The following is a 25,839-nucleotide window of genomic DNA, read 5'->3' on the forward strand; positions in this document are numbered from 1 at the left end:
TCTCTTCTTACTCATCATTTCCCTCTTCCTCATCTTGCCTTTACTTCCTTCTGACACCATCACCCCCCAAACATGGCAGCCATGCCTCTTTATCTTTCTGTCTCAAACACCACAAAGTATTTCAGATGACAGGTTGTAACATGAGCCAGGGAATGAGATTCAATGTCAAGCACAGGATGTCACGCATCGTTATTTGGTGCTAACCAGCAGTAATATAATTTCTTTATAAGATGAGGTGACTGCCAGTGCATAAATCATGATTCACTTTCAGGGCCACAGTAGCTGGAGCATGTGTGTCCTGTACGGTTTCATATGAGTGAAAGAAGGAGTGAGAGCCTTTTATATGACAGCAGTGTTCTTCTTCCTGCCAGGTCTGTGCCTTTTCCTGGCTCACCTCACGTCGCCATCTGTGCTTTGGCCACACTAGGAGAGGTGCCTTTGTGTCAAGAGTCTACAATCTATCTCCAAGCCCCGTACAACATAAGGCAACAAATGAAATCCAGTTCCTGAAGTGAATTCACACCCTACCCCCTGCCTTTAAGATGACTGTGTATCCAATACTGTGGATCTCTCACCTCATAGATTACTGCATGAACATTTCATTAGCATAGCACAAGGGTTAAGCCAGTGTGTAAAATTGCATAATCTAAGCGTGTCGCCAAAGTTGCCATGATTTATGTGGCATTCTGCAAACATCCACTCATCAATACAACATAAAAGAGGCAATATCAGGGAGCACCAGGCTGAAAATGTTGCCTTATGGCAGTCAGCAGTCCGTGAGATTGTAACTCCCTCAGCAAGCCCGGGGACCATTCATGTTTATGTCTGTGTGTGCATCTGAGTGTATATGTTTATGTGTGAATAAGTGAGAAAGACTAAAGTGTGATTTGGCTATCTGCTGCAGTACAGATGTCCCCGCAAAAGCACAAAGGTGTGAGTAGCGTGTGAAGGCTGCTTCCCACGGGGGAAAGTATCACACTTACTGTAGGTTGTATCACTGATCAGGTATGTCATCCTTTGTGAAGACTGTTGGTGTTTGGTGTAATTTATCTTTCAGCTTTATCCATGTTCCCTCCACCTGTGTTGTTCACTCATGCTCGAATCCTTGTTTCCTACTTATCCCAAAATGTGTGTGAGCATCCCCAGAGAATGTTTGCATCCAGCTGGAGTTTATATGAAAGTGACAGCAATAACATCACGTAATATTAATGATCAATATTGTTTACAGTAGGTAAAACCCAGTACTCAGAAAACAATAAATATGGCCATTGTCTGGTATTATGTTGGGTTCAGAAATGTGTGGGCTGTCTCTGTGCTGCAGTGGATTTCTCACAGAAACAAAACAACAAATAGATGAATTAACAGCAGTAGAAATTCATACTTCGTTTTTTTTTTTAGTTGAATGAAAAACATCTACAAAGTCAGTGGAATCTGCTGTACAGCCATCAGATACACGAAGCAGAATAAAAGCTGAACTTTTTACCTTTTGAATGTAGGAATATATTTTAGAGCATGACTTAAATCATCAACTGAAGTAAAAGTGCTTCAAAATAAATCTATTTCACATTTGTACCAAATCCTAGACACAGCATAATCAACATTTTTTTGTTTTTGCTTTTAGCCAGAATGCTTTCAGTCAGGGAGGTTATAAAGGTACTTAGTAGGTTATGTCTTCTGATATTTGATGGCACCACAACAACCAGTACGGCTGAACATGGATAAGACTGACAGCCATCTTAACTGGAAGGAAACAGGGGCTCTGCCCTGTCCTGTTTGTTGCTACTGAGTATATTTAACTGTACTACTGGCTTGGTTTGGTGTACCCTCTTTTAGTCATAGGCCTATCCTCCCATGATGCTCTGAGCTCCTCTCCTACACCCCCCGTTTAATTTTTATATGGCACTACCATTACATGTCACTAACCATGTCTCCTCCCTCTCCTAGTGTCCTCTCTCTCCCTACACTGCAGGTAACCCAGGAGCTCTATGTTTCTGATGAGCAGTAACTGGCCACATTAACCCGTGTTTGTTTTGTTTTTGTTGTGTCTTGATGCTTTTCTTTCTCCTCTATCCACTCACCCCAGCTGGTTGAGGCAGAAGGCCGCCCATCAATAGCTGGGGGTCGGTCAGAGGTTTGTCCTCTTCATTGTTGCCAAATGCTTGCTCAAGAGGGATTTGCTGGGTTTTCCTTATAATGCTGTAAGGACTAGACTTTATTATGTAAAGTGCCCTGAGATGACTGTTGTTGTGAATTGCTGCTATACAAATTGAAATGAATTCCATCATTCCTCCTGATGATTAAGTGTGTGTGCCTGCAGTCTATGAATAATATTATAATTCACTGTCAAATATAGTGTTCAAGTAAATCTCTAAATGGCTATATCCACCAAGAGACCTTGACAGTGCAGAGCGGTTTAGTGGTTGTCTCCTGGTTTTAACCTTTGGTAATGAGAACAAAGTACCCTATTGATTATCCTCATTGTTTTGTTACCATATATTAGCAGGGCTGCACCTGTGTGAAGGAGTAAAGCAAAGTGATGTGAACCCACTGGACAGTTTAACAACATTTAAAACTCTACAGGCACACAGTTAACACAAATACCTGCAGCGCTAAAATAATGAGATTTGGAATAATGAAGCAGAAACAACCTACAATTCTGGCTACACGGAAACTCAGTGTTACAGCACTTGAAAGTGCTCTTGTGCTATTTCTGACTTTACAAAAAGGTTATTTCTGTGTCATAAATCTTTTCACAGACACCTGGGATGTAGTCGAGAGTAATCACATTTACCCTCAGACAAGGCAAAATATGAGGTCCAAAGTGGGTCTTGCAGACCTACTGTATTAGGTTAGTAACCAAACTGCTTCCGTCCTGTGCTTGTCTTTAAATGCACATGCACATGTAGAGGCAGGTGACAAATGAAAGGACAAACCAACATGAAGTGTTGGGCCACCATGTACTACCAGAATAGCTTCAGTGCACCTTGGCATTGACTCTTCAAGTCTGTGATCTCTGCTGGAGGCATGAACACCATTCTTCCAAAAGAAATCCCCTCATGTGGTGTTTTGCTCCAAATTCCCCCACAGGTGTTCAACTGGGTTGAGATCTGGCGATTGTGAAGGCCACAGCATATGATTCACATCATCATCATACTCATCAAACCATCCAGTGACCCCCTCATGGCCTGTGGGTGGGGGCGCTGTCATCCTGGAAGAGACCACTCATTTATTGTGGTTTTTTTCTGTAATTTACCACCTGTCTCTTTGTTGGATTCATATGAAGTCAACAGGTTGAAATAAACCCCAGTGCTGTGATGTGAAATTCGTAGCACATTGTTTCTTGATGCTTGTCTTCAGGCCACAGAATCTTAGCGGTTTTCTATCCTAGCTAGTTAATTAAATTCACAAAGCATTCTTTGCGTAAACTGGCTACTGATTAGATGGCGAGAATGAAAGCCAGTGAGCTCCGAGTCTCTCTGAGGACTAAGGAGTTAGTTAAAGGACAGGGTTTCTTCATGGAGACAAAACACCATTGTCTAAAACCGGCATATGTTCACCATAGTCTACCGATTTCTTTCATTTCTCATAATCATTTTGTATATATTGCACTTATGCATTAGTCTATCACAGGTCAGGAATTTGTTCGCTGTCTTTCGGATCTCCTGCACCCTACTGTACCATTAAAAGCTCAAAATATTTCAGGCCTATATCACTTTTTTACCCTTTGTCCCATTAATTACTAATTATGAAAAAGCGCAGCCAGTGGCGCAGAGTGGATAGCGTAGTAAGGACCTGTGAGCAAAAAGAAGGTAATATAATGCTGGTGACATTAAAGGAAACAGATGTAACCCCGCCTTGATTTTCTACAGTTATTTACAGTCGCCGTGTCTCCTGCCTCCTTCAGTACCGAAGGTAACGGACAACACAGTTTCCACCTCTGCTTCACTTCACTGAAGACCGAAACGGAAGAAAATCTAAAAAGTGATTTTATTTTTTAAACGGTATATTCCATTTTGAAGTATTCTGGGCTCCCAGCAGTTCAGCTTTTTTCCCTACCAATATGCACTGATGCCTCGCACCCGAGCCGCTGCGCCGACTTGGTAAATTTACAGAGAATAAACAATGTGCAAAGCAAATGCTGGATACAGTGGGAGTTAACTGTGGATGCGCTCGAATTTTACAGCCGGCTCCTGTTAAAACAAAGATTCAGTGAAACTTATGGCGTGAAGGTAAGACCGGTTTCTTTTCTGTGTGATATGCCCGTTTGGCACCAAGCAAGATCATCTATAGCTCACAGTCTATAACTAAAGGTTGTTCAAATATTGTACGTAGCCCGTGAGCATTTCCAGCAGGGATCGGCGGTGTAGTTCAGCCTGTCTACATGGTGATTTCTTTTAGGTGTGATTCCATAGATATTAACTTTCTAGGCGAATTTGCCGCGGTTGTTTGTCATTTATCCCAAAGCGCATCTTTTTAATCCACTCCCGTATGCGCGCATCAGCGCACAGTGCATGTGCCACAATCTTAACTATGTAATACACTGAGGGCTTTGGTGTAATAATTGTGTACTGATCTGGGTTGACCTTTAATATAAAACAACTGAGAGCAGTTTGTTCTCCGTAGTAAGCAAGCCCAGGAAAAGACCTCTGAGGGAGCTCGACTTTCATTCTTGAGAGTGGCAGTGTGCCTGTGTGAAGCTGTCCTCCCCCACCTACGGAGCAATGCTTTCAGATCTGTTTGTACCTTTCAGCTTCTAATTAGTGCTTGGTTCTTCGGAGCCAGCGCGTCCTCGACACGGAGCTTTGTGCAGCGCAGGTGACATGCTGTTTTTGGCCGCGCAAGCCTTCCTGCAGCCTAGCAGCAGCACTCGCTGAGTCGCTTTAACAAGTTAGTAACAGCAGGCAAAAGAAATGATATGAAAATACACTGGGTGATTTGTTTGCAGCTCCACCAATAAACCTGTGGGGGCTTACGGTATATGTATGGTACTTAGGCTACTATAACAGAGTTCAGTGACCTTTTTATATATGATGATGTTGCTACACTCTTTTATTTGTATGTATTTGGACCCGCCAGAGTTTACAGCTGATTTTGTTATTTTTTTCATTTGGTATCATTAGGACTATTCAACATTAAATTTGCCATTTTACAATTAACATATGATCTTTAATACCCAGCTATAGTGACTTTTTAATGAGTCAGTAATAGCTGAAGCCAAAAATGGAAAGAGAAAGAAAATAAATTACAGGCACCTGCAAAATATTGACAAACCATCTGTAAAAAAAAATATAAAATTTTGATATTTGGTCAGCAGCTGTTGTGTGCATCAACAGATCTCTTGATAGCTCAACCCAGGACAAAACACCTGGTTGTCAGATTGGTGCTGTTATCAGAAAGAACACTGTCAGCCTTTATTTGACAAGGAAAACTGCTTATGTCAGCTACGCTTAGGCATAATTTATGACTTGAAGGTTTTCTTAGAAGAAACTGAACCACTAATCCACACTGAAAGCACCTTTAGTTAAATGCCAAGACCAGATGCTGTGTCCATTTGCTGTCTCACCGCTGATGGTCTTCAGACGCAACATTGATCTATATAGATTCTATATCCCTCTGATTTGTCAGGTGTCATGCAGAAACCAGCCTCACCACAGTCCATCCGTTTGACACATTTCAAACTGATATTTATCAGCCCGTGGCTTACTCGACTCGGTAACAAAAAAAAGCAACAAGGAGTCAGATTCCAGAGCATCTCATATGCAGTTCGGCTCACTTGAGAGTTTGGTTTACATGAGGTGGATCTCAGTAGCTCATGGGTTTAAGTGTAATCACTTGATGCATCTGGTCAGTCAAGTCTGACATTCAACACACTGCTCCCAAGAGAGATGACATGCATCCAATAAAGCAACACTGTGCCACAGCCTGTGCTTATTATATCCAATTACAAACCTTAATAAAAAACATCTGCTTGCAGGGTTCTGGCACCCAAATTCGATCCAGTTTGTGAAATCGCATTCTTATTTAATAAGCAGACACATATGAAAACCACTCAGCAGTGAAACCTCACACTGAAATGGGGTGCATGGTGCGAGTGTGACCAGGTCTTATAAAAAGTGGAAACTACGAGAAATGCAATATCTTTTTTCATTAAAGGAGTTGTACCACTTTTATAAAATACCACTCTTGGGAATGTTTTAATCATTTATTACATCTTATCATTCTGTTCTGTAAAGGATAGCACAGGGGAACTGCACAAGTGGGAAGACAGACACTCTTGTCTGCCTTAATGCAGGTCAATTGGTGTCTGGTGTGCTTTGATAGTGACATGATTATTGGTGATAGTTATATTTTCTGAAAAGTTTAACCATATAAATGTCAAGGTCAAAAACCTTCTAACTGTGATGTATGGACTAAACAAAAAATGTTTTTCCCATAGCAGAGCAGAAGGAAAGCTTAGGAGGAACATGTTTGAACCAGAATAAACAAACAAAAAAAAAGCCAAGGGAATGGGTGCAAGAGCATCTGTGACCTTTGCATGTGGGTCTGTCTGTATATGCAAGCTAAGATGAAGTATAAATAGCTCACCTTTTCAGCAGAGGCTAAAGCACATTAACTGAATTGTCAAAATGGCCTCAAAACTATCGACAGTGTAAGCATCAACACATCTAACTAGTAATATTGAACAAGACATACTGTATACGTATGACATCCCCCTGCAGCAAAATACCAAATACAGTGATCATGTGGCTCAACTGTGCTTTGACAAATAAATCAGTTAACTGTACTTGATCTCTGTGAATGGATCCAACTGGGCTATTTTCTCTATCATCTGAAACCCATTCCCCAATATGTCAAATATGTCATCACTCTAGGGACCAGCAGCAGCAGTAAAAGGATGGAGGAACCAAAAGCCAAAAACAGACCTTTTACTATCTGGTTACGTTCCAGGTTACAGTTACATGCTGAGAAAGTTGTGTCCACTGTGCATTAACCCTTGTGTTCTGTTAAGGATCTTAAGGGTGTGTCCATGTTCCATAGCAGTCCAAACAGTACACTGTGAAATATTTTTTTGGAATTTAGTGGAATTAACTTTTTAGCTTAATGATCAAGATGTTGAATTCGATCCCCAACAAAGACTTCATATCAGATGAAGAAGTGACTATTTAAACTGAGAAAGCAAATCTGTCTGTAATAATTGTCTGTGTTATTAAACAGCTGTGTAAAGGTAATATCTCAACTTTAATGAAGTTGTTCTATCAAGTTCAATTACATTTATTGAGTCAGTTTATATATTCAAAACTCATAAAATGCTAGATGGTCTAGTGAGACTTAAACCAAACTGACTCCTAAGGCTTAGCTTTAGATGCTAATGCCTCCAGGTGGAAGAACACTGCATCTTAATCAAATTTGAGTCCTTTGGCTTCTTTCGTTGTTCTCGGTTCTGAAAATACCAAACCAATGTTAACCCCGGTTTTTGCTCTTTCTCTGTTACTCTCTCTGCTCAAAAGAACACAACCTCTTTGGTCTGACAGCCCCTGTTTTGGACTTTTCGCAGATGAGAGCTCCTCCATGCTACTAGATAAGGCTTAAAATATTAAAAGGTCATATTACACTTTCCCATTAAATGACCCAAAACGCCTCAAGCTTTGGATAGAGGTGATCCCCGAGCAGCCTGGCATCTCCCAGATGATCTAATGGAAATAAAGTATTTTTCTGATAATAATGCATATGTAGAGAAATAATGCTATGTTTTAAATATCGCGATAAATTACAACTGGTGAAATATATTGTCAGAGTAGACAGCATGGAAATCAAGTCTCTATACATATAGGCTATGTAGTCAGGCTTAGTCGAGTTTAAAATAATAGAGTGATGCCTTTGTTCTACTGCGATCCCGCTATTTTTATAGAAAACATTTAATTTCACTAGAAAAACTTATGTTATCCTTGCAGTTTTGCTGCTCTGTAAATTAATATTACTACAGCGCCTTGCAGGGCAGCGCCGCCATCGGTGTGTGACTGTCTAAATTTCCCCATGGCTGGACTAATATAGAGATGATTAAATTAAATTAAATTAGAAGCGCAGATTGAGGTGTTTTGCTGAGAGCTGTTGTATGTGTATGTTTGCAGAGCAGCATTTTCGTATCAAAAATTGCAATAAGTCAAAGATTATACTCAATCTAAACTCTAAACTATTCTCAATCTCAGTCTTTGGAGTTCAGTCTTAAATGCCTTTAACCACTAATGATAAAATCCTCATTCATTTGATAAAACTGGATTGACAAAGGGATATACAAAACGTTAGCCTCGGAGAGTTACAGTGTGCAGATAACGCACACTTGTTCTCAGGCATTACAGTGTATAGTCTACGTAAAAACCAAATCTCTAATTTAATGCTCACATTGACCAAAGAGCTCACTTTCATTATGAATAAAGTTTTTATGCCATAAACACCATGGTCTTTGGGTCATATCCAAGCCTGATATCCTCACCTGCTCCAACTGGAACCTATCAAGTGGGTATGTTTTCTGGGACTGGAAGCTCCCAATTTGCCACTTTTTTAAAAATCAGATAATGTATAAAATATTAGTTAATGTACATTTAACCTGAGTTCAGTGAACTCACATTTTCAAGGCAGAAGATGAACTTAGTCAGTGGTGAAATATACTGTTTATAGCACTTTTCAGACATGAGATATATAAGGTTTACGTTAGTGTTTCTCATGGCTTCATTCAGACATACCTATTACCAAGACGGTATGTGAGCAATATTTGTCTTATGTGTGCAATCAGACAGTACAGTAATGTTGGGGAGTAGTGAAATACATGTAATTTAACTAACTACATTTTGCAGCAACTCGCTTGTAGTTCAACTTCATTCATAGTTGTGTAGTGACTGAACTAGTTAAATTACTTTTTTGCCATCTTTTGTGTAGTTAACTGCTGCAAATACAAATAATTTGGGCCATAAAACAAAAGGAACGGTTATTTATTTTTGTCTCACCATTGCTTCTCTAACTCTAGCCGCCAAGAACTTTGAGAGACTCCTCATGTTTCATATAAACGAGATTTTGCTCTTAGAAGTAGTAGTAAGAGACGGGCTCATTTAGACCAGTGTTCGAGCTGTTCACACTGTCTAAAATGAGAGACTCCTCATGTGTTGTATAAATGAGATTCTGCTCTGAGAAGTAGTAGTAAGAGACGGGCCCATTTAGACCAGTATTCGAGCTGTCTAAAAGGTTTAAGTTCAAGACTTTTAGTTTTCAGCAAAGCTGACAAGTAATGCAACAGGCTCATACTTTTTTAGACCAGCTCTAAAGTCCGTTAGATGGTCAAGTTACACATATAATTTGTTTACAAGAAATACTGTATATAATATTGTAAAAAGCCCAGATGGGATTGTTTGGTTTAGGACATCTTTTATTATGTTATAGTTTTGTATCACATTGTCAGGTTTATTGTTTCTTACAAAGTTACCAAGTAGCTTTAGTTTACCAAACTACATTACCCTCTAGAGCAGCTTTGCTCTAGTTTAACTTCTTCCAGTGTGAAGTACTTGACAGTTTGCAAAGCTACATTTTCAAAGTAGTTCCCCCAGCACTGCAGTACAGTATAAATCATGTACAACAAGAGAGGGCAAAGTTTCCTTATTACAGCAAAAAGAAGCATGAGGGACATATGTAGACACCCGGGCTGTTGTGACTGTAGTACCAGCTCGCAACTCTCATATTACACACACTCGAGTCACAGAAATAATCTTGATAATATGAACGTGCAAAATTGAAACCTGGTGAACGCTTTAAACCCATACCATTGTTTCATAACACTCACCCAGTATAATTGTTACCACCTTCTTGGCTCTGTTCATTTGTCTCATATAAACTAAGAAGGCAACGGGAAATGATGTCATCACTCTGGCTTTGTGTGTAAGCAGCTCAATTTTGACCCAAAAAAGTGTGATAGATGATGTCATTTCCTGTCACCATCTTTACTCAACTGAAGAATAAGTTGCTTTACCTGAGAAACTGACAAAAATTACATTTTTTAAACTAAAATTTTCTGACCTGGGCCAGATTATCAGAATTTGGGTGAGTGATATGAAACAGCAGTACAGGGTTAAAACAAGTCTCAATTTCACACATTCACAGAAGATGATCCCTGTGACTTCAGTGTATGTAATTCATGAGAGCCACAAGCTGGCACTGTCATGAATGGTGCAGTTCACACTTGTGCTGTGTCAAATGCAATACGTAAATGTTACTGAGTAAGATTGCTGTCGTGCCTTTTATGGAAAAATGACCAGGGTGCTCATTCACATATGATTCTGACACATTCAGTGGCATCAGAAGGAATGCACGTCTGAAAGGGGCTTAAGTGTGTATCTGACTACTCTTTTGTTGTGCTGTATTGTATACAGACAAACATGTGCAATGAATGTTACTGGGCAAGTAATGTTTTAATTTGCTGTGGCTTCTGGAGGCTTCTGTCAGGGCTAAGGGGCTTAAAAACCTGTTTCAGGGTCACCAGGGAATTCTTTAAACATTCCAGCAAACATTCTGGATGAGATGACGACGTTGGACAGTGACTGACAGGATGAGTATTAGAAGAGAAGGAAAGAAATGAGGATTGATAATTACAGTACAAAGAAAAAGCTGGATTTCCCAGGAGAAATTAAATCTTCTCCCCATTTATCTTGCTATGTAGGTGCATGCTCTGAAACAGAAATATGTGGTCAAGTCAAGTGTCTCTCTGTAGACTTTAAATCAGTAGCGCTACATCCAGAGCCTTCCAGCTCCAGCAGATGGTGCCTGCAACACAAAGACCATCAAGGTGTCCAAAGACAAACGATTTACACGGCTCACAGCTAAAAATATCAGCTTTAAAAAGACAAAAAAAATTTAAAGCTGAGATGAAGAGGGGTGATGTGTCAGACTCAAGCTCAGCACGACATGACTCGTGTGTCAGTTTGAGTAATTTTTTTCCAATCTTTGGCGTCAAGTGCTAAATAAAAGCTGGGGTCGTGTTAAACAACCTTTCAGTGGCAGCTTCTCTACAGGGTACCTTTTAATTTGACTTTCAGTGGGTATATTCAGCACTGTATTAAATCTAAGATGCATCACAAGACAAAACAATCATTTATTTTTGAACATTTAACCCTATAAACTCATGTACTGCTCTGCTGTGCGTGTCAGTAGTGGTGATGAAGTGCGTAAAGAAGCTCCTCCGCTTTCCCCCCTGCATTCTGCATAAAGCAGAGACAGCACATTTTAGACAATTTCCAGGAGTCACACACTTTCTTTAGATTTTCAAACTGGGTATTTCCACAATTCTAACTGGCATCATGTTGTTCACCATGAAATATGAAATTATGCTCGCTGTGTCAACACTTTCTTTTGGAATTTTTATCATATCTGGTAAGGAGTTAAGAGGTTGACAGAAACAACTGCTGTTAGGGTTTGAATGAGCATAAAGCTCAGCTGCTAGTGCTGCTGTCTGGGGACAGACACTTTCTGCATATAGGGAAAGTCATGTTACCTTTTCAAACAGAAGATAATGTTTGTTTCCTGACTTTGTCGGCACAGCTCGTCATACTTTACAGCAGATGTCGCTGTACTTTTTATCGCTCTTTAAACATTTGATCAGTTTCCAAAGTGGTGCTTGTGTGACCTTTTATGTATATTTTCATCATCCTGTGCAGCCGGTCTTCTCGCTGTTGCACAGTTTTACGTTTTCAACTGTGTGTTTTCAGAATATGGTGCACAAAACTGTGGAGCGGTTGTCCTTTGTTGCATACGTCTCCATGAGCAGCCTGTATCTCTTTCACACACAGTATATAGTAAAAATGATAACCATGAGACATTGTTTATGATTGTGCTGTCACTACAAATTCATCAGGCCATGTGACCTTTTTGAAGAGTCACATCAGTCACATCTGTTGATTGCTGATGTTGTGGTTGCAAAACCTGCTCAGAATTTGAGTTTAACAAGTTGGTTTACTCTCTAGGCAGGAAGACTCATACATAAAAAGATTTGCCCTCCAAAATCCCATTTTCACTTAAAACCTTCCACTGATGAGAGATTTTTGTGTAGAATTAATTAAACCAGACAATTTTTTGCTGAGTCATTGCTGAGACTCATTGTTTCTTCTATGACAATAGGCTATGATAATGCTACAGTGTGGTCATAATTTAGCAGCAATCGAGATAAACTGTACCTATGTGTAAAAGGACACACAGGAGGGAAAACACATTGTTCATATTTAGCTAATATTAACACTAATGCTATAACAATTGATTACAGAAGGTCACAGGTCACAGTTTCCATAGTTTTGGTATTGATTTGCATGTAACTAGTGCAAAGGATCTGCATGCTGCACGTCTCTCTAGACCCACAAAAACCAGCACTGTTCAAGTTAGTGTGGGGACATGTCTGATAATAAACTGCTTCAGATGATTGTGCAGTACAGCTCAGGCATAAATCAGGCAGGGAAAAATCCTCTTTTGTTTATCTCGCCTGTTTTAAAAAACGGCACAGTTTCTGCAGACAGTGCAGTAAGGCCTACAGTAGCACTTGATTTACAAGCCTCTGTTTTGTAGGCAAGGTGTGTCAGGAAAAAGCAGGAACAGAGATGCTGTGATTCTCTGTGCGCACACACCGGCATCCATTACTGTATGTCTGTGTGTTTCATGTGTAATGGAAAAGAAGCCGGGGGTGTGTGTATGCAGCCTCCTGCCTTGCCAGAGAGAAGTCCGATTGTCAGGCTACTTAATGAGGTCAGTGGAGACCTGGAACCCCCTTCTCCTCCTCTTCCAGTAGACGGATGCTTTACCATTAGGAGGTAATGATTGAAATCACCATTACAATAGCCTATCAATGGATATATAGAATTTGTACCCTGAGGACTTTTGTCTGTATGGATGATACATCAGTGCCCTTTAATAAAGCCCATGCTGTAGCTTCTTCTCTTCTAAAAGGAAAGCTGTAGTATATTTGTTTGATATTAACTATTTACTGCATTTTTTTCAATACCCCTTTATGGATGTTACAGAAAATTCCTCCATAATGATAAGTGCATTGAGAAAGGGAGCATAATTGCAGTGCCAAGATAATGACATAGTAATTGCTGCTCTGAATGGGCAGGTTTATTTTCAGCGCAGCAAATGTCATTGCAGTTACCACCTACACAGCCAGCACGTGGAAAGTAGCCTCACAACTGATGACTTGCTTCTTCGCTCATACAACATCAAACTGGAGCTATTTTCTGAGGAAGGGAATTCACAAGATAGTCATTGACTTTGTCAGCATCAATAATTTTGACCTGGCAACTAAGAGGGCTGTGGCAGATAAAAAACTAATTAGGATGAAGACTATCGCAGGGTGGAATCAAACACTTTGATGGCATTGACAGAGTGCTATTAGCTTGAGGTCTGGTTTCCTATTTGTAGAAGCTGACAGTGGGAATTGGGGGAAAATTTAATATTAAAGACGCAGGAGAGGGGGAGCAAAACCATATATGTCTTATCTGTACCTTTAGAAATGTATATGCTTTTTACCTTATTACACAAGCAACTCTATGAAAAAAAGCAGGTGTGAATAACTGGCATAATCCGTTTCTAGAAGAAAATGATCCTGTTATATCATCCATACCACTTTTATTATTAGACAGTTTCTCTTTGAAACAAGTTCCAAATGTTTCCAATTTCAAACAGTGCCCAAGATTGTAAATGAAATATGGAGAAAAGGGAGCAACACGATGCTAATAGGGCGTACTGTGAAAGATAATGAAGTTACAGTAATAAATGCTGTTTGTTTGTGTAAATGGTCTGTGGCATCAACATACAGTATGTGTTTTTTGAGCGATACAAAACTGTGTATGCATGTGTGTGTATTTCTGTGTGCTCGAGAGACCAAACAATCAAATTTCAGGGCTCTGGAATTGCAGCGATTTGAATAGCAAATTGTTGATTAAATGGGGCTTATGTTAAGATTAGCAGTGCAGTTTATTGTGTGGTTTAATAAACTGATGTCTGCATCAGTGACGCATGATTGGAGGGGATTGGTACTCAACAGCAACGGGAAAGAGGAATGATGCCAGTTCACAGGCCATTTAAAATGCTATGAGAGATGTGCTTGCAAGTTGCAAAACATAAGCTATGTTGTCTTATCAAGTGGTTTAAATGCAGCTAGTGCTAGAAAATCAGCTGTGTAAGGGTAGTGTACAATAATATAGTTACAGAAAAAACAAAACAAGAATATTTTGTGTATTTATGAGAGAATTCTAAGTTAAATTATTGTTACTTAGGTGGCCCTTATAACTACCGGGTGATGGCATGTCTAAGGCAGTGGTTCCCAAATGGTGTGCTGTGAGGCTAGTCCAGGTGTGCCGTGGGGTTTTGTCACAACCATACATTAGCAATTCAATATATGATGATTCAAAAATGTATGAATGAGTTTTTAATTTACTACATCAGTACTTTATCATTTCCCCAATACAGAAGCAAATCCTTTAGCCTAAAAGAACCACCTCAAGAACAGAGCCTTGTCAGTAGACAGTATCATGAAAGCCACCTGTCTTATGGCTTCAGCTTGACCACAGATGTAAACAGCCCTCAGCCCAAGTGTGTCATCGCTATGGAGAAGTTAGCTAATGCTAATGTGGTGCCAAGCAAGCTGGAGAAGCACCTGGAAACCAAACATCACCTTTACATTGAGAGAAACGTGGTCTAAGATCTGCACCAGAAGCAGAAACACTGTTTGTGGGACAGTGTGAAATTGATAAGGCAACGGAGGAATATTATTGCACTGGCTACTTATTGCAAAGTAGAAGAGACCTCACATGGCAGCAGAGACATCCTCCCCGCTTGCAAAAAAAAATTGCAGGTAGAGGGATAGAGGAGAGAGAAAAGAAAAGAAAAGCAACAAGACACCACAAGCACAACAAACAAACAAAAGGCAAGCTGATGTGGCCAGTGAGTGCTCATCAGACGCGTACAGGTCCAGAGCCAGGGAAGGTACAGGGAGAGAGAGCAAGGACACACTACAGGAGAGAGGAGACACACAGTGATGCATAATGGTGTCATATGCAGAGCATGTTTGTCTGCATGGATAAAGAGGAGAGGAGCTCAGAGCATCATGGGGGGACCCCCAGTAGTCTTAGCCTATAGCAGGATAACTAAAGGAAGGCTCAGGGTCACCTGATTCAGCCCTATGTGTCAAAAAGGAAAGTCTTAAGTCTAATCTTAAAGGTAGATAGGGCGTCTGCCTCCTGAACTGAGACTGAGAGCTGGTTCCACAGGAGAGGAGCTTGATAGCTAAAGGCTGTGCCTCCCATTCTACTGCTGTGGACTCTAGGAACAACAAGGAGCCAAGTTACATCTAAAATGTTTTCTTTTCAACTCATCAGTCAGTTTTCAGTTTTCGGTGCATCTCTTTTCCTTACAAAGTTGTTTTTACTCCAACTCAGTGCATGCTCTGTTGATATATATTTACTGTTGATATGCAAGTTAGTTTATATTTGTCACCTTGATACTGCCCTCTCATGCCAGATCTACCCCTCCTCTCTCAATCTCTGATTTTATTTGTCATTTGTCAGACGTGTACACTAGTTACAGGGTAGAAGACAAACACCCTTACTTATGCTGCTTATGTGTTTGTGTTGAGCAGCATAAGCCAGTGCTATTCTGCAGTGAAACGCCTTGTCAGCCACTGTGGAAATCCAGGAGAGTGAGATAATGCCTCCTGCTTTCATAGATCAGTGCTGGGGTCACCTGGGAATGCAGTTAGATGTGAAGCTGAGGGATTGTGGGTTGAAAGTGATGTCAGACTCTTTAAAGATTATATCCAGGACAGGTCAACTGCTCACTGTCAGTCATTACCTGGATGGCTACTTAGCCTGGTAATCCATAACAACTTGATAAACAGTAGCTGTGACTCTGTAAACCATTGGTTTTTATATGTAATACAGAATCTTTGTCTGTTTGTTTGTATGGGGGTTGCACAGTGTGTGTGAGAGAACAACTAAAGGGCATTTTCAGTTTAATTTTCCAGTTATTATAATGGCTCTACTACTCTATTCCAAACTGTTAAATCATTGCCTCTATAAATACTTTTAAACAAGGTTACAGTTGAAGTGCTGGCTGTGCTCATGCACTGGCTACATGCGTCATCTCCAAGATCTTGCCTTTATAGTAAAGAACCTTGTTTTAGCTCAATAAATTTGCTGGTGTAATTGAGTCTTCACTACAATGACTGTGACAGCTGCCTCACTGTTCACGTGCAGTACTTGCTTCCATTCTTTGTGTTTAACTGGAGGGTTAAAATGTATATCCACTAGGGGGCAGACTGGGGCCTGATCACTTTTTATTGATCCTGTTAAAACCTGAAAAACCCTAAAGATCCACTTGCTTGTTCTAGAGCTTTTGACCAGATGACAGTCTTCACAACCACATGGATTTTTCTGAACTGTCATGTCCACAGAGATTTACTGTACAGCATCACCTTGTTTTCTGTCCCTAGGTCAATATAATATATGTGGTAAGTATAATTTTGAAGCTTCTGTATTTGAGGATTTTCATTTTGTGCTACTTCATACTTTGACTTCACTCCATTTCAGAGGCAAATATTTTACTTTTTACTCCACTACTTTCATTTTTAGTTTCTAGTTACCTTTCAGAGCCAGATTAACACAAAAATAACAGCACTATCATAAGACTCTATTGATCTTTGGTGGAGAAGTCAAAAGATAGCCAGCATAACTTGAAATTATAATCACTTGTTAAAACTAACTCCAACCTTTACCAGCTGCAACATTAAATGGACCAATAATCCAATAGTAGGATATATATTAATGTTAAATGTGCCATTCTGTGTAATGAGTACTTCTACTTTTGGTGCCTTAAGTATATTTTGATGCAAAAACTTATGCACTTTTACTTAAGTAACATTTTGAATGCAGGACTTTTACTTGTAACAAAGTGTTTTTACACTGTGTTATTGCTACTTTTATTTAAGTAAGGGATCTGAGTACTTCTTCTACCACTGAATACATGTTGAGCTAGACTGTTTACCCTGCTTCTCTTCTCTGTGCCATGCTAAACATGCCCTGGACCTCAGTATCTTTGGTATTGGAAACACTGTAATGAAATGATTGAGAATTTCATCTAATACTGAGGACACCAAACAAACATATTCCCAAAAGCATCCGAGGGTTACTGACACAGCCTACAAGCCATTTAGAACATTTTGTGCTTTATTCACTAACAGAGTTATTCATTTTTATTAGCTGCCCACAGTAAACCTTTCTAAAAATACCATGCATAACTCACCACTACTGAGAGTTAAAGAGAGTTTCAATTTATCCGCACAAGTGTTAAAAACCCTTATAGCCAAGGCTGCCCTCTTTTATGACCGAGCACAAATGTAGCAAAATCATTGTCCTAAATGTTTTCTTGCCACTTTAGTACAGCAGGGAATTATGTGGCATATTTTGCTACTCCCAAAAGAAATGTCTGTGCCGCCGTCTTGCTTTTAACTATCAATCTGTCAATTACACTAAGAACAAAAATGAATGAATAAAACTGACACTTACATTTTAATTGGATTACAAATAAACACATCTAATATAATATATGAACACATTAAGCTGCACTCTGCTTGCATAGTAACAAACATCAGCCTTACGTGCACTATATGTATTTACGTGCGCTGCTGCTATACGTGCCCTTATATTTTGCACATGCATGCTGGTGAACTGTTACTTAAGCTGAAAAGTGCATTGTACTGTATGTGATATTGTCTAACGGTACACATTTTGAGACTTTACTGGTTTTTCACTTCTCCAGTTTACTGGCAGCAGAAAAAGCCTAAAAAAGGTCCACCACTTGCAGCCAAAAATAATTAAAGTACACACTCACACTTGTGTTACACATCAGATAAGTGATGCAACTGGTGCAAAATAATTCACACAAATTCATTTGGTACCTTTTTAGCTTTGCTTTCACACTTTGTTTACTTTACTGGCTTTTAATTTCATCTTCTTTGTCTGAGAAACGCAAAGAACATGCTGAATGTTGGTTCAAAGATACAGTAGCACAAATGAAAGGTGGGTTTTCAGTGCAGCGCCTAGAGAAATCATTACAGAAAAACTGGCTGTGGTCAGCAACACAGTTACATCTCTGTCGACATGGAGAGGCCAGCTTGTGCTCAGTAAGTAAACCTTCTCATTATTGTATCGTGAAAATGATTTCAATCAAATCATTTTCATGCTGATCTCTGACTCAGAAGGAAAGCAAATACAACATTTAGCCATCTGAGGTAGCTATCCCCTGATTATCAGGTCAGCTGACAAGTTGACCAGATGTATTTGCATAAAAAGACTGAAACTTGTTTGCTAGTTTTTGTTCTGATTTTTATTTGAAAGCCCTTGATAAACCCATGACCTACTTCATGTTTGTATGGCCTGCATTTTTTGTTCATCTTCTGCTAAGAAGATCTGATCATTTCTGAAGAATAACTTTGAAGAAAAGGCCTGAAAAAATCATATGCCCCAAAAGAGTCATCCTGTAGATCTTTCTGCTACATGCAGCTGCTGATTCAGTGCTTAATCACCTCATCACGTGATACATTAGCTTCACATCACAACACAAGAATAACAGTACTCTGGGAGCACAAACCAGCTTGGCAAACATTTTGGCCAGACCAAATAATTTATGTAAATTTGCAGAAGCACTGTGAGTAATGGACTGCAGCTCCATGGGCAGTGAATGGTCTGCTTGCATCAAATAGCAAAATCAGAAAGCGAAACTAACGGTTCATAGGATGCCTGGGTCACATGAGAAAATACTGCTTACTAACAAAGACCTGTGCACAGTCCTTCAGAGCCTCTTAACCGGAGTTTCACAGCTGTTTGTGGGTGGGAAGCTGGTGAGGGATTATGCCCTTGCTATCACATTAGCAGTTCCCATGGAGAGTAGGTGCCTGTGGAAAGGTGAGAGGGATCTAGGTTATAATTGTGTTAGTCCCTAAGTACAAGCAAAAATTACAAAAATGCTCAAAGGTACGGCTGACTATTAATCAAGTTGAACTGTAGCCAGAAAGTGAAACCATAGTAAAATCACTCTTGCCTCTCCAGTAATGTCTGGCACCATAGTAGGAGAGAAACATTAAGTTAGAGGACAGCCATTTCATGGACAGTAAATTCAATTTAGGGACTAGAAGATTGACAGTGACACTGCATTTAAATAATGTATATGTTTTAGGAAGACACCGTTATCAACTCTGTTGTTGGGTCATTAACTGACCTCTTGTTGTTGGGTCATTAACTGACCTCTAGCTTACCTACAGAGAAGGACATCATTATTATTATTATTATTATTATTATTATTATTATTATTATTATTATGCACAGGTCACAAAAGACACCATTTAAAGAAAAGAAATCAAAAGCAGCAGAGAGAGAGAGTGCCGAGGTTTAAAGGGACCAGCCATCAGGCCAGCAGTCACAAGAGTCTCACGTACCGTAAGTAAGGAAGTAGAGTGGGCAAATAGATACATTTAGACGGCACAGGGCATCGGCAGAGTACACACACAAACTGGTGCCCCAGAGTAATACCTACACATCTTGTCAGGAGCACGCCTGCCTCACTCACTCCCTTATTCTCCCTTTTTCTCTCTGGTTCTTGCTAAATTTCTCCTCTCCCACATAAAATGGACAGCACAGACCTAAAATTACACACATCTAAATGTGCATGCCCTTCTGTTACTAGCTCACTTTTGCACTTTTGTCTAGTTGTATATTATGTACCCTGATATCACACTTATTCAGCTTTAATTGGCTCCAAATTGTGGTTTGATTATGTTTATAATTGCAATCTGAACTAAAATGGCAGGCAAACATGTTTTCAGGTTTCACAGTTAAGGTCAGAACAATTGTGCAAACCTGAGTGGAAGTATAATCTAATCGGTGCACTGACATTCAGATGTACCTTAGGCTAGACGTGCCCAATCCTATTGAAAAAATAAATAAAAACAAATCACTAACTGCTAAGCCAGTGTGTCCTTCACAAGTGAAACTTCTTCTGTTCAAAGATTTCCAAAGATCCTTGAATTACAACATACAGTATGTTCATATAAGGCTCAAAGGCCACAAAAGCATCTCTAGTGAGGTGGATGAATGTAAGAAATGGGTGCAAAAAAGAAATAGCTACTACATTCATTTTAAGAGCTCCATACTATGAAGAAAGCCACTGCTTGAAAAGCTTTCAACACAACATAGCTTCACATATAAGATAATCTGGATGTATGCTCCACTGTGTGCTTTAAATATAAAGAACATCATTCAGTACATTCACATTTTTTCTTGGTTTGTGTTGTTTTTTGCTTACCAATGCAACCAGTGAAATCAAGAATTTTTAACACAAAACTTTGCGTTTCCAAACAACAAGCAGATTGTTGGGTCAAAGCTGATGACTTACACATAAGCAGGTCTCCAACAGAGAGATCTTAATTGTAGAAAATTTGCAATTTGGAACAGCTGAGCATAATGGTGTGGCATGACCTGATGGTAGTCATTAGAGATAGCAAATTATAAATGTAAATGAGTACTGAAAGTGTTCTCAAAATCAAAACAAAACTTTCAAATCATACCTGTCACCTTCTGTATAAATACTTTAGTGCCAAGCATAGACACATTTTGTGCATAGAACCAAAAAACTAAGCCCTTTTCTCATTCAGTTTTTAATTTTATTCAACCAAGTTTTTAAAGATCACAATGACAGACAGTAGTTATAACCTAACAACTAAGGCAAAAGCAATCCACAGAAACCATTACAGCAGTAAGAAACTAGTTGTAAAGATGACATTAGGCGCAGCCACAAAATGAGCTGGATGGTCATTTGAATTACATCCCAGTCAGCAGCAGGAACAGCAGCCCCAAAGGCTGTCAAACCAATTAAGGTGCGAGCACAAGGGAAGGAGGGAGTGAAAATGGAAATGGAGGATGACATAAACATGAATCCAGACAGGTGTGAGGGAACTGCACTGCTAAGGGATTTGTAAACTAAAATGTGCCTTTTATGTGTGTGTGTGTGTGTGTGTGTGTGTGTGTATTTTTGCTGTCTTCCTAAAGTTTGCAGTGGCGGGTTTCATAGAGTTAACAATGGTAAATCTGACAACAGGATGAAATGTAGTGTGATATAGTGAAGCACTGAAGAATAAGCACTGTTCACACATGCACTCCTTCCAGTGAATCTGACGGCTTCTTGTCTGAATGAACACCCTGTCACTTTTACATAGAATTTGCAGCTAGATCTTACTAGGCTGGGGATAAATTAGAGAAAATTTACACAGCGGCTGTTTAATCATGCACCAAGTATAAACTGAGAGTATGTCAGACGTATTTGCATCAGAGGCTGCAGTGTTGTTTCTGATGTTCGCAATGTTATCATGAAAGAAAGGGGGCAAACGCAGTGCATTTGTCAGATAAGTAAATGTTTATTAGGTTTTCAGTGGCGGCAAAAAGGATAGAGATGTTTATTATGATTTTTATTAATTCAATTGGATATAGCATTTATTGATAAATGTATCTGTATTGTTGTACTTAGTAGAACAAATCAAATCAAAGAAAACAGAAATGTGGCCTTTTATAAGTGTGGGGCCACTAACATGTTTATCTGAACTCAAATGAGTCTAACAGGCTAATAAATGATCCTGCTATTGTCAAAGTGAATATCAGTCTCTGGCAACAGTACTATCATAGTCTCTTATGATTCACCAAAGTCCTCTAAGAAGCTAAATTTCAGTTTTGTGGGATGGTAAATAAGAAGATAAAGTACATTCGGTTTGACCATGTTGACGACAACACATACGGTACATGTAGATATCCAAAACTCTTTTAAACTGCCATTTAAAAAGTTTTTGTAAAGACTGACTATTCTGACACTGTTCATGTTGGTCTGGGTACAGTGAAGTAAATTATAGTTGGCAGGTGGCGTTTCATTCTGTTTACCATTCCCAGTTTGAAAAAGCCAGGTTTCTGTCAGTTCAGAGAGAGACTAGTAATAAGGTTGTTATCTATAAATGTCTTTCTGGAGAGGGATCTGCCATTTAATACTGCAAATCTGCATGTGCAAGGAGAATATATATTGTTACTGCAAACAAAGAAGGTTTGCTATATGTGAGACCTCTGGCTGTGACTCGAAACAGTTGGGATGCAGATGGTCGAGCCTGAAGAGGTTGGGATGGTTAAAAAAAGTAGAACGCCTCTATTCCTGAGAATTAGAGAATTACAGACCGAGTACTGTAACCCATTGCCTAAGAGTACCCTCTGGTACCTTTGACCACTAGTAGTGCTATAGAGCAATACTTCAACGAGGGCATCCCTGTTTTGTTTGTATAACATGCTCTGCTAACACATGAAGACCAATGTGTACACTCACAAGCTGATGGCTGACAGAACTCAAATATCTGCCAACTGCAGAAGGCTATACGGGAAACGTGCCAGCCACACGGTTCCGCTGATCATCAGTTGTTGGTGGTTTTGTGCCAAGAAATGTAGAAATGCACCTGCCAAAGGAAACACAGTTTTTTTAAATATTTAAAAAAGAAATGTTTGGGCAAATTTTTAGGAGGAAGGAAATGCATTCGAATTTAAGAGGTTCATTTGGAGAAGTGGCAGAATTTCAAATGTGTCAAGTAGCTTTTGGCAATGAGCCTTGTATATGAAACTTGAAATCAGCATAATACAGTGTGCTGTATTAAAGTTATGTATTTCTCCTGGGGCACAAAAATCATCTTCAGAAACCTGAATAGTCTCTTATAGCTACTCAAGCTTCATTTCAGAATCTCAAACATTTTGTTTTTTATTTCATTCATGACTATAGTTTGAGATGGAGACATGGTTAGATGAGTTCCACTTCATTTTATTCACATTTGGAGTCTCAACTACAATTTAAACTAAAGCTGGACCCATTACTGGGTGCAGCGGGGTTGAAGAGATTAATGGACAACTTGTTCCTGCTAAGTAGTTACCAGAACAGCAACATCACATCGTGGTAAATGTTGTACTGTCCCAACTTGTTTTGGAATGTGTTACAGGCATCAGCGTTGAACAAACAATAAAATTGATGAGATATCACATCAAATAATGTGCTGCTGTATTGTTTTCAGTGCAGCGCAGGACAAAGATGATTTACAAATCACTATTTTCAGTTTCAATTTTGATTTTACATACTGTCCCCGCTTTTCTGATTTGGGGTTGTATTTATTAATGGGGATACATAGTGTTTTAAAGTCTGGATGGTTGATTTTTTGTTTGGTTGGTGTATTCATCCTCCATGCAAAATGAGGAAAACAGTTTCCAAACATCCACATAAATAAAACTACATAGTCAAATGCTGATTTCCTTCTTTAATTGCATTTTTTTCAGGGCCTGTTCTCGGCCTTCATCACACACAGCTAATGGATGTCTTTACCCACTATGCCTACAATGACAGTTTCTATGATAATAGAACATGGAGCGTCAACGAAACACATCAAGAGCAGAAGAGTCCTTACAACTACTACGCTATGCTGCTTACGCTGCTCATCTTCATCATCGTCTTCGGCAATGTGCTGGTGTGCATGGCTGTGTCCAGAGAGAAGGCTCTGCAGACCACCACCAACTACTTGATTGTCAGCTTGGCTGTCGCTGACCTTCTGGTGGCCACACTCGTTATGCCCTGGGTGGTCTACTTAGAGGTAGGACAGCAGAGACATACACACAGCCACACCGTCATGTACCGTATGGATACCTGAAGAGACATAATCCGAAATGCTCTATGAAGCAATCATGCAGAGAGAAAGACAACCACTCACACTCACGCCTAGGGGCAATTTAGCGTCATCAGTTACCCTGCATGTCTTTGGGTTGTGGGAGAAAACAGGAGCACACAGAGAAAACCCAGGCTGACACATAGAGAACATGCAAACTCCACGCAGAAAGGCCCTGGATGTCCATGAGGTGTGAACCAGGGCCATCTTGCTAACTACTGCAGAACAGCAGTATAACAGCTATAAGAAGATCCCTACATTTATTACATTATCACCAATCTCAAATTATTTGAGATCAAAAATCCAGCAACACTTGTAACGTATAGAAGAACTTTATTGCAAGACCAAAACATTTTGGCTTGTGGCCTTTGTCAGGGTCTCCTAATAGCACATAAAGATTTAAGTAGATGGTTATGTGGTTACACCTGACACAGGTGACACCACACTTCACCAGTTTAGATTCTTTTTTTAGCCTTGTAAATCACAATTCACAAAACTCCAGACTTCCGCAGATGGCAAGAAACAAATTGCAAAAAAAAACAAGTTTCACAAACAGCAAAGTGTATGTATGCATACGACTGGCATTTATTTGAAATCTGGTGCCTGTAAATACTCGTAAAAAGGGTTTAAGCCAAGCCAGCTGCTCACAGTTATCAGCAGGTCAAAGGCCCAAGGTGAGACAAAGCTGTGTTCACATCAGCATTGTAAATATCAGTCCTGCAGTGGTTAAAGGCCTGTGGCAGCAAAGTAATAGCAGCACTCTGTGTGCCAGACCAGAGTCCAGTGCTGTCATATGTTTATTACTGTAATAACACTATTTCTGGGATGCATCTTACATTCACTACTGTGTGGGATAATGTAGACCTGTTTTTATGACAAATCATAACCTGCTAACCGTTACATCCTAAAACTAAACACAAATTAGGGGCGAGCATAAAATCATTTCCAATCTGCCAAATCAATAGCACTCAGGATGTGGGGCCATCTTTCAGAAAACTCTCTTTGCTGTATCTCTCACTCTTCGCTCGTCTCTTTTATCTTCTCTGTCCAAGGGTTAATTCTGACCATCAGGCTCCCAGGTCACTCTGTCTGATACAAAGACAGCCAGTCTGAGACTACAGGGATACTAATCCTCCTCTGTGTCTCAGTGAGTCATGAAGTCTTCTAATCTGATCAGATTACAGAGTATAAATCCATAGGGTGTCACAGTCTCAGCCTCTTTCTATACATGTGGATGATATAAATTATTATTCCAGTGGTGTTGCTATTACCAATGAATACACAAAACCTTTGTTTCTCCATAAATAAAACCAACCTGCATACTGCGTTTGTTTTTATCAGAATTGTTTACTTGGGTTTTTTGTTGATGTGTGCAGCTGGGTACACACAGAGGGAGCCCACATCAAGGCATTTCAGAAAATAGGATTTGAATTGTAATCAGTCATGTATCAAAGCTCCAAAATGTAGCATAAAACTTTCTCAGTAAAATATCAAATTTGACATCAGAGCAAAACCCTGGTGCCAAGTGGTGTAAAGTGGTTTAATTGCAAAGCTTTCCAGCTGTGTTTGATTACGGACAGCACATTTGGTGTGCAACGTTCAACGAAAAAAAGTCACAACATGTTCTCGGACATGGATTTAACAACTGTGATGCAGGAGGTTACAAGAAAACTTCAGTAGTCTGTCTCTGTCTTGTGTCTGCTGGCATCCTCAGGCTTCAGTTTATCTTAGGACAAACCCACCAGTGTGACGCAAGCCTTTAGTGAGGACAGGAGCAAGTGTCAAAAATTGGTAAGGGCAATTCCATGAAGTCACAGGTCAGGTTTTAAAACATATGGTCAAACTTGAAGCAACAAAAGCCTTAGATTTTTTTGGGTCATATAGCTGCCAAATCCTACATAATGCAAATTAATAACATCATTTCACTTGACCCTCCCAGTCTGTTAAATCTTTAGTTCAATGTTCCCATTTTGTAACATAGGTTTTCTGTTATATTTGTAGACTCCAGGCCAAAGCCAAGGTGACCCAGTGGTGTT

At 39.6% G+C, this 25,839-nt stretch overlaps 1 protein-coding gene across 1 annotated transcript in view; it reads left to right on the forward strand.

Moving 5' to 3' along the window:
* Positions 1 to 3,874: 3,874 nt before the first annotated feature.
* Positions 3,875 to 25,839, forward strand: part of drd2a (dopamine receptor D2a) — a 35,814-nt gene continuing 13,849 nt past the window's right edge. Inside the window, exons 1-2 of the mRNA XM_020600073.1 lie at positions 3,875 to 4,229; positions 23,421 to 23,731. Of these exons, the coding sequence (XP_020455729.1) occupies positions 23,453 to 23,731 (279 nt within the window). The 5' untranslated portion in view covers positions 3,875 to 4,229; positions 23,421 to 23,452. The remainder of the gene's footprint in view (positions 4,230 to 23,420; positions 23,732 to 25,839) is intronic.

This window comes from Monopterus albus, unplaced genomic scaffold, assembly GCF_001952655.1.
Source record: "Monopterus albus unplaced genomic scaffold, M_albus_1.0 scaffold45.1, whole genome shotgun sequence".
NCBI lineage: Eukaryota > Metazoa > Chordata > Actinopteri > Synbranchiformes > Synbranchidae > Monopterus > Monopterus albus.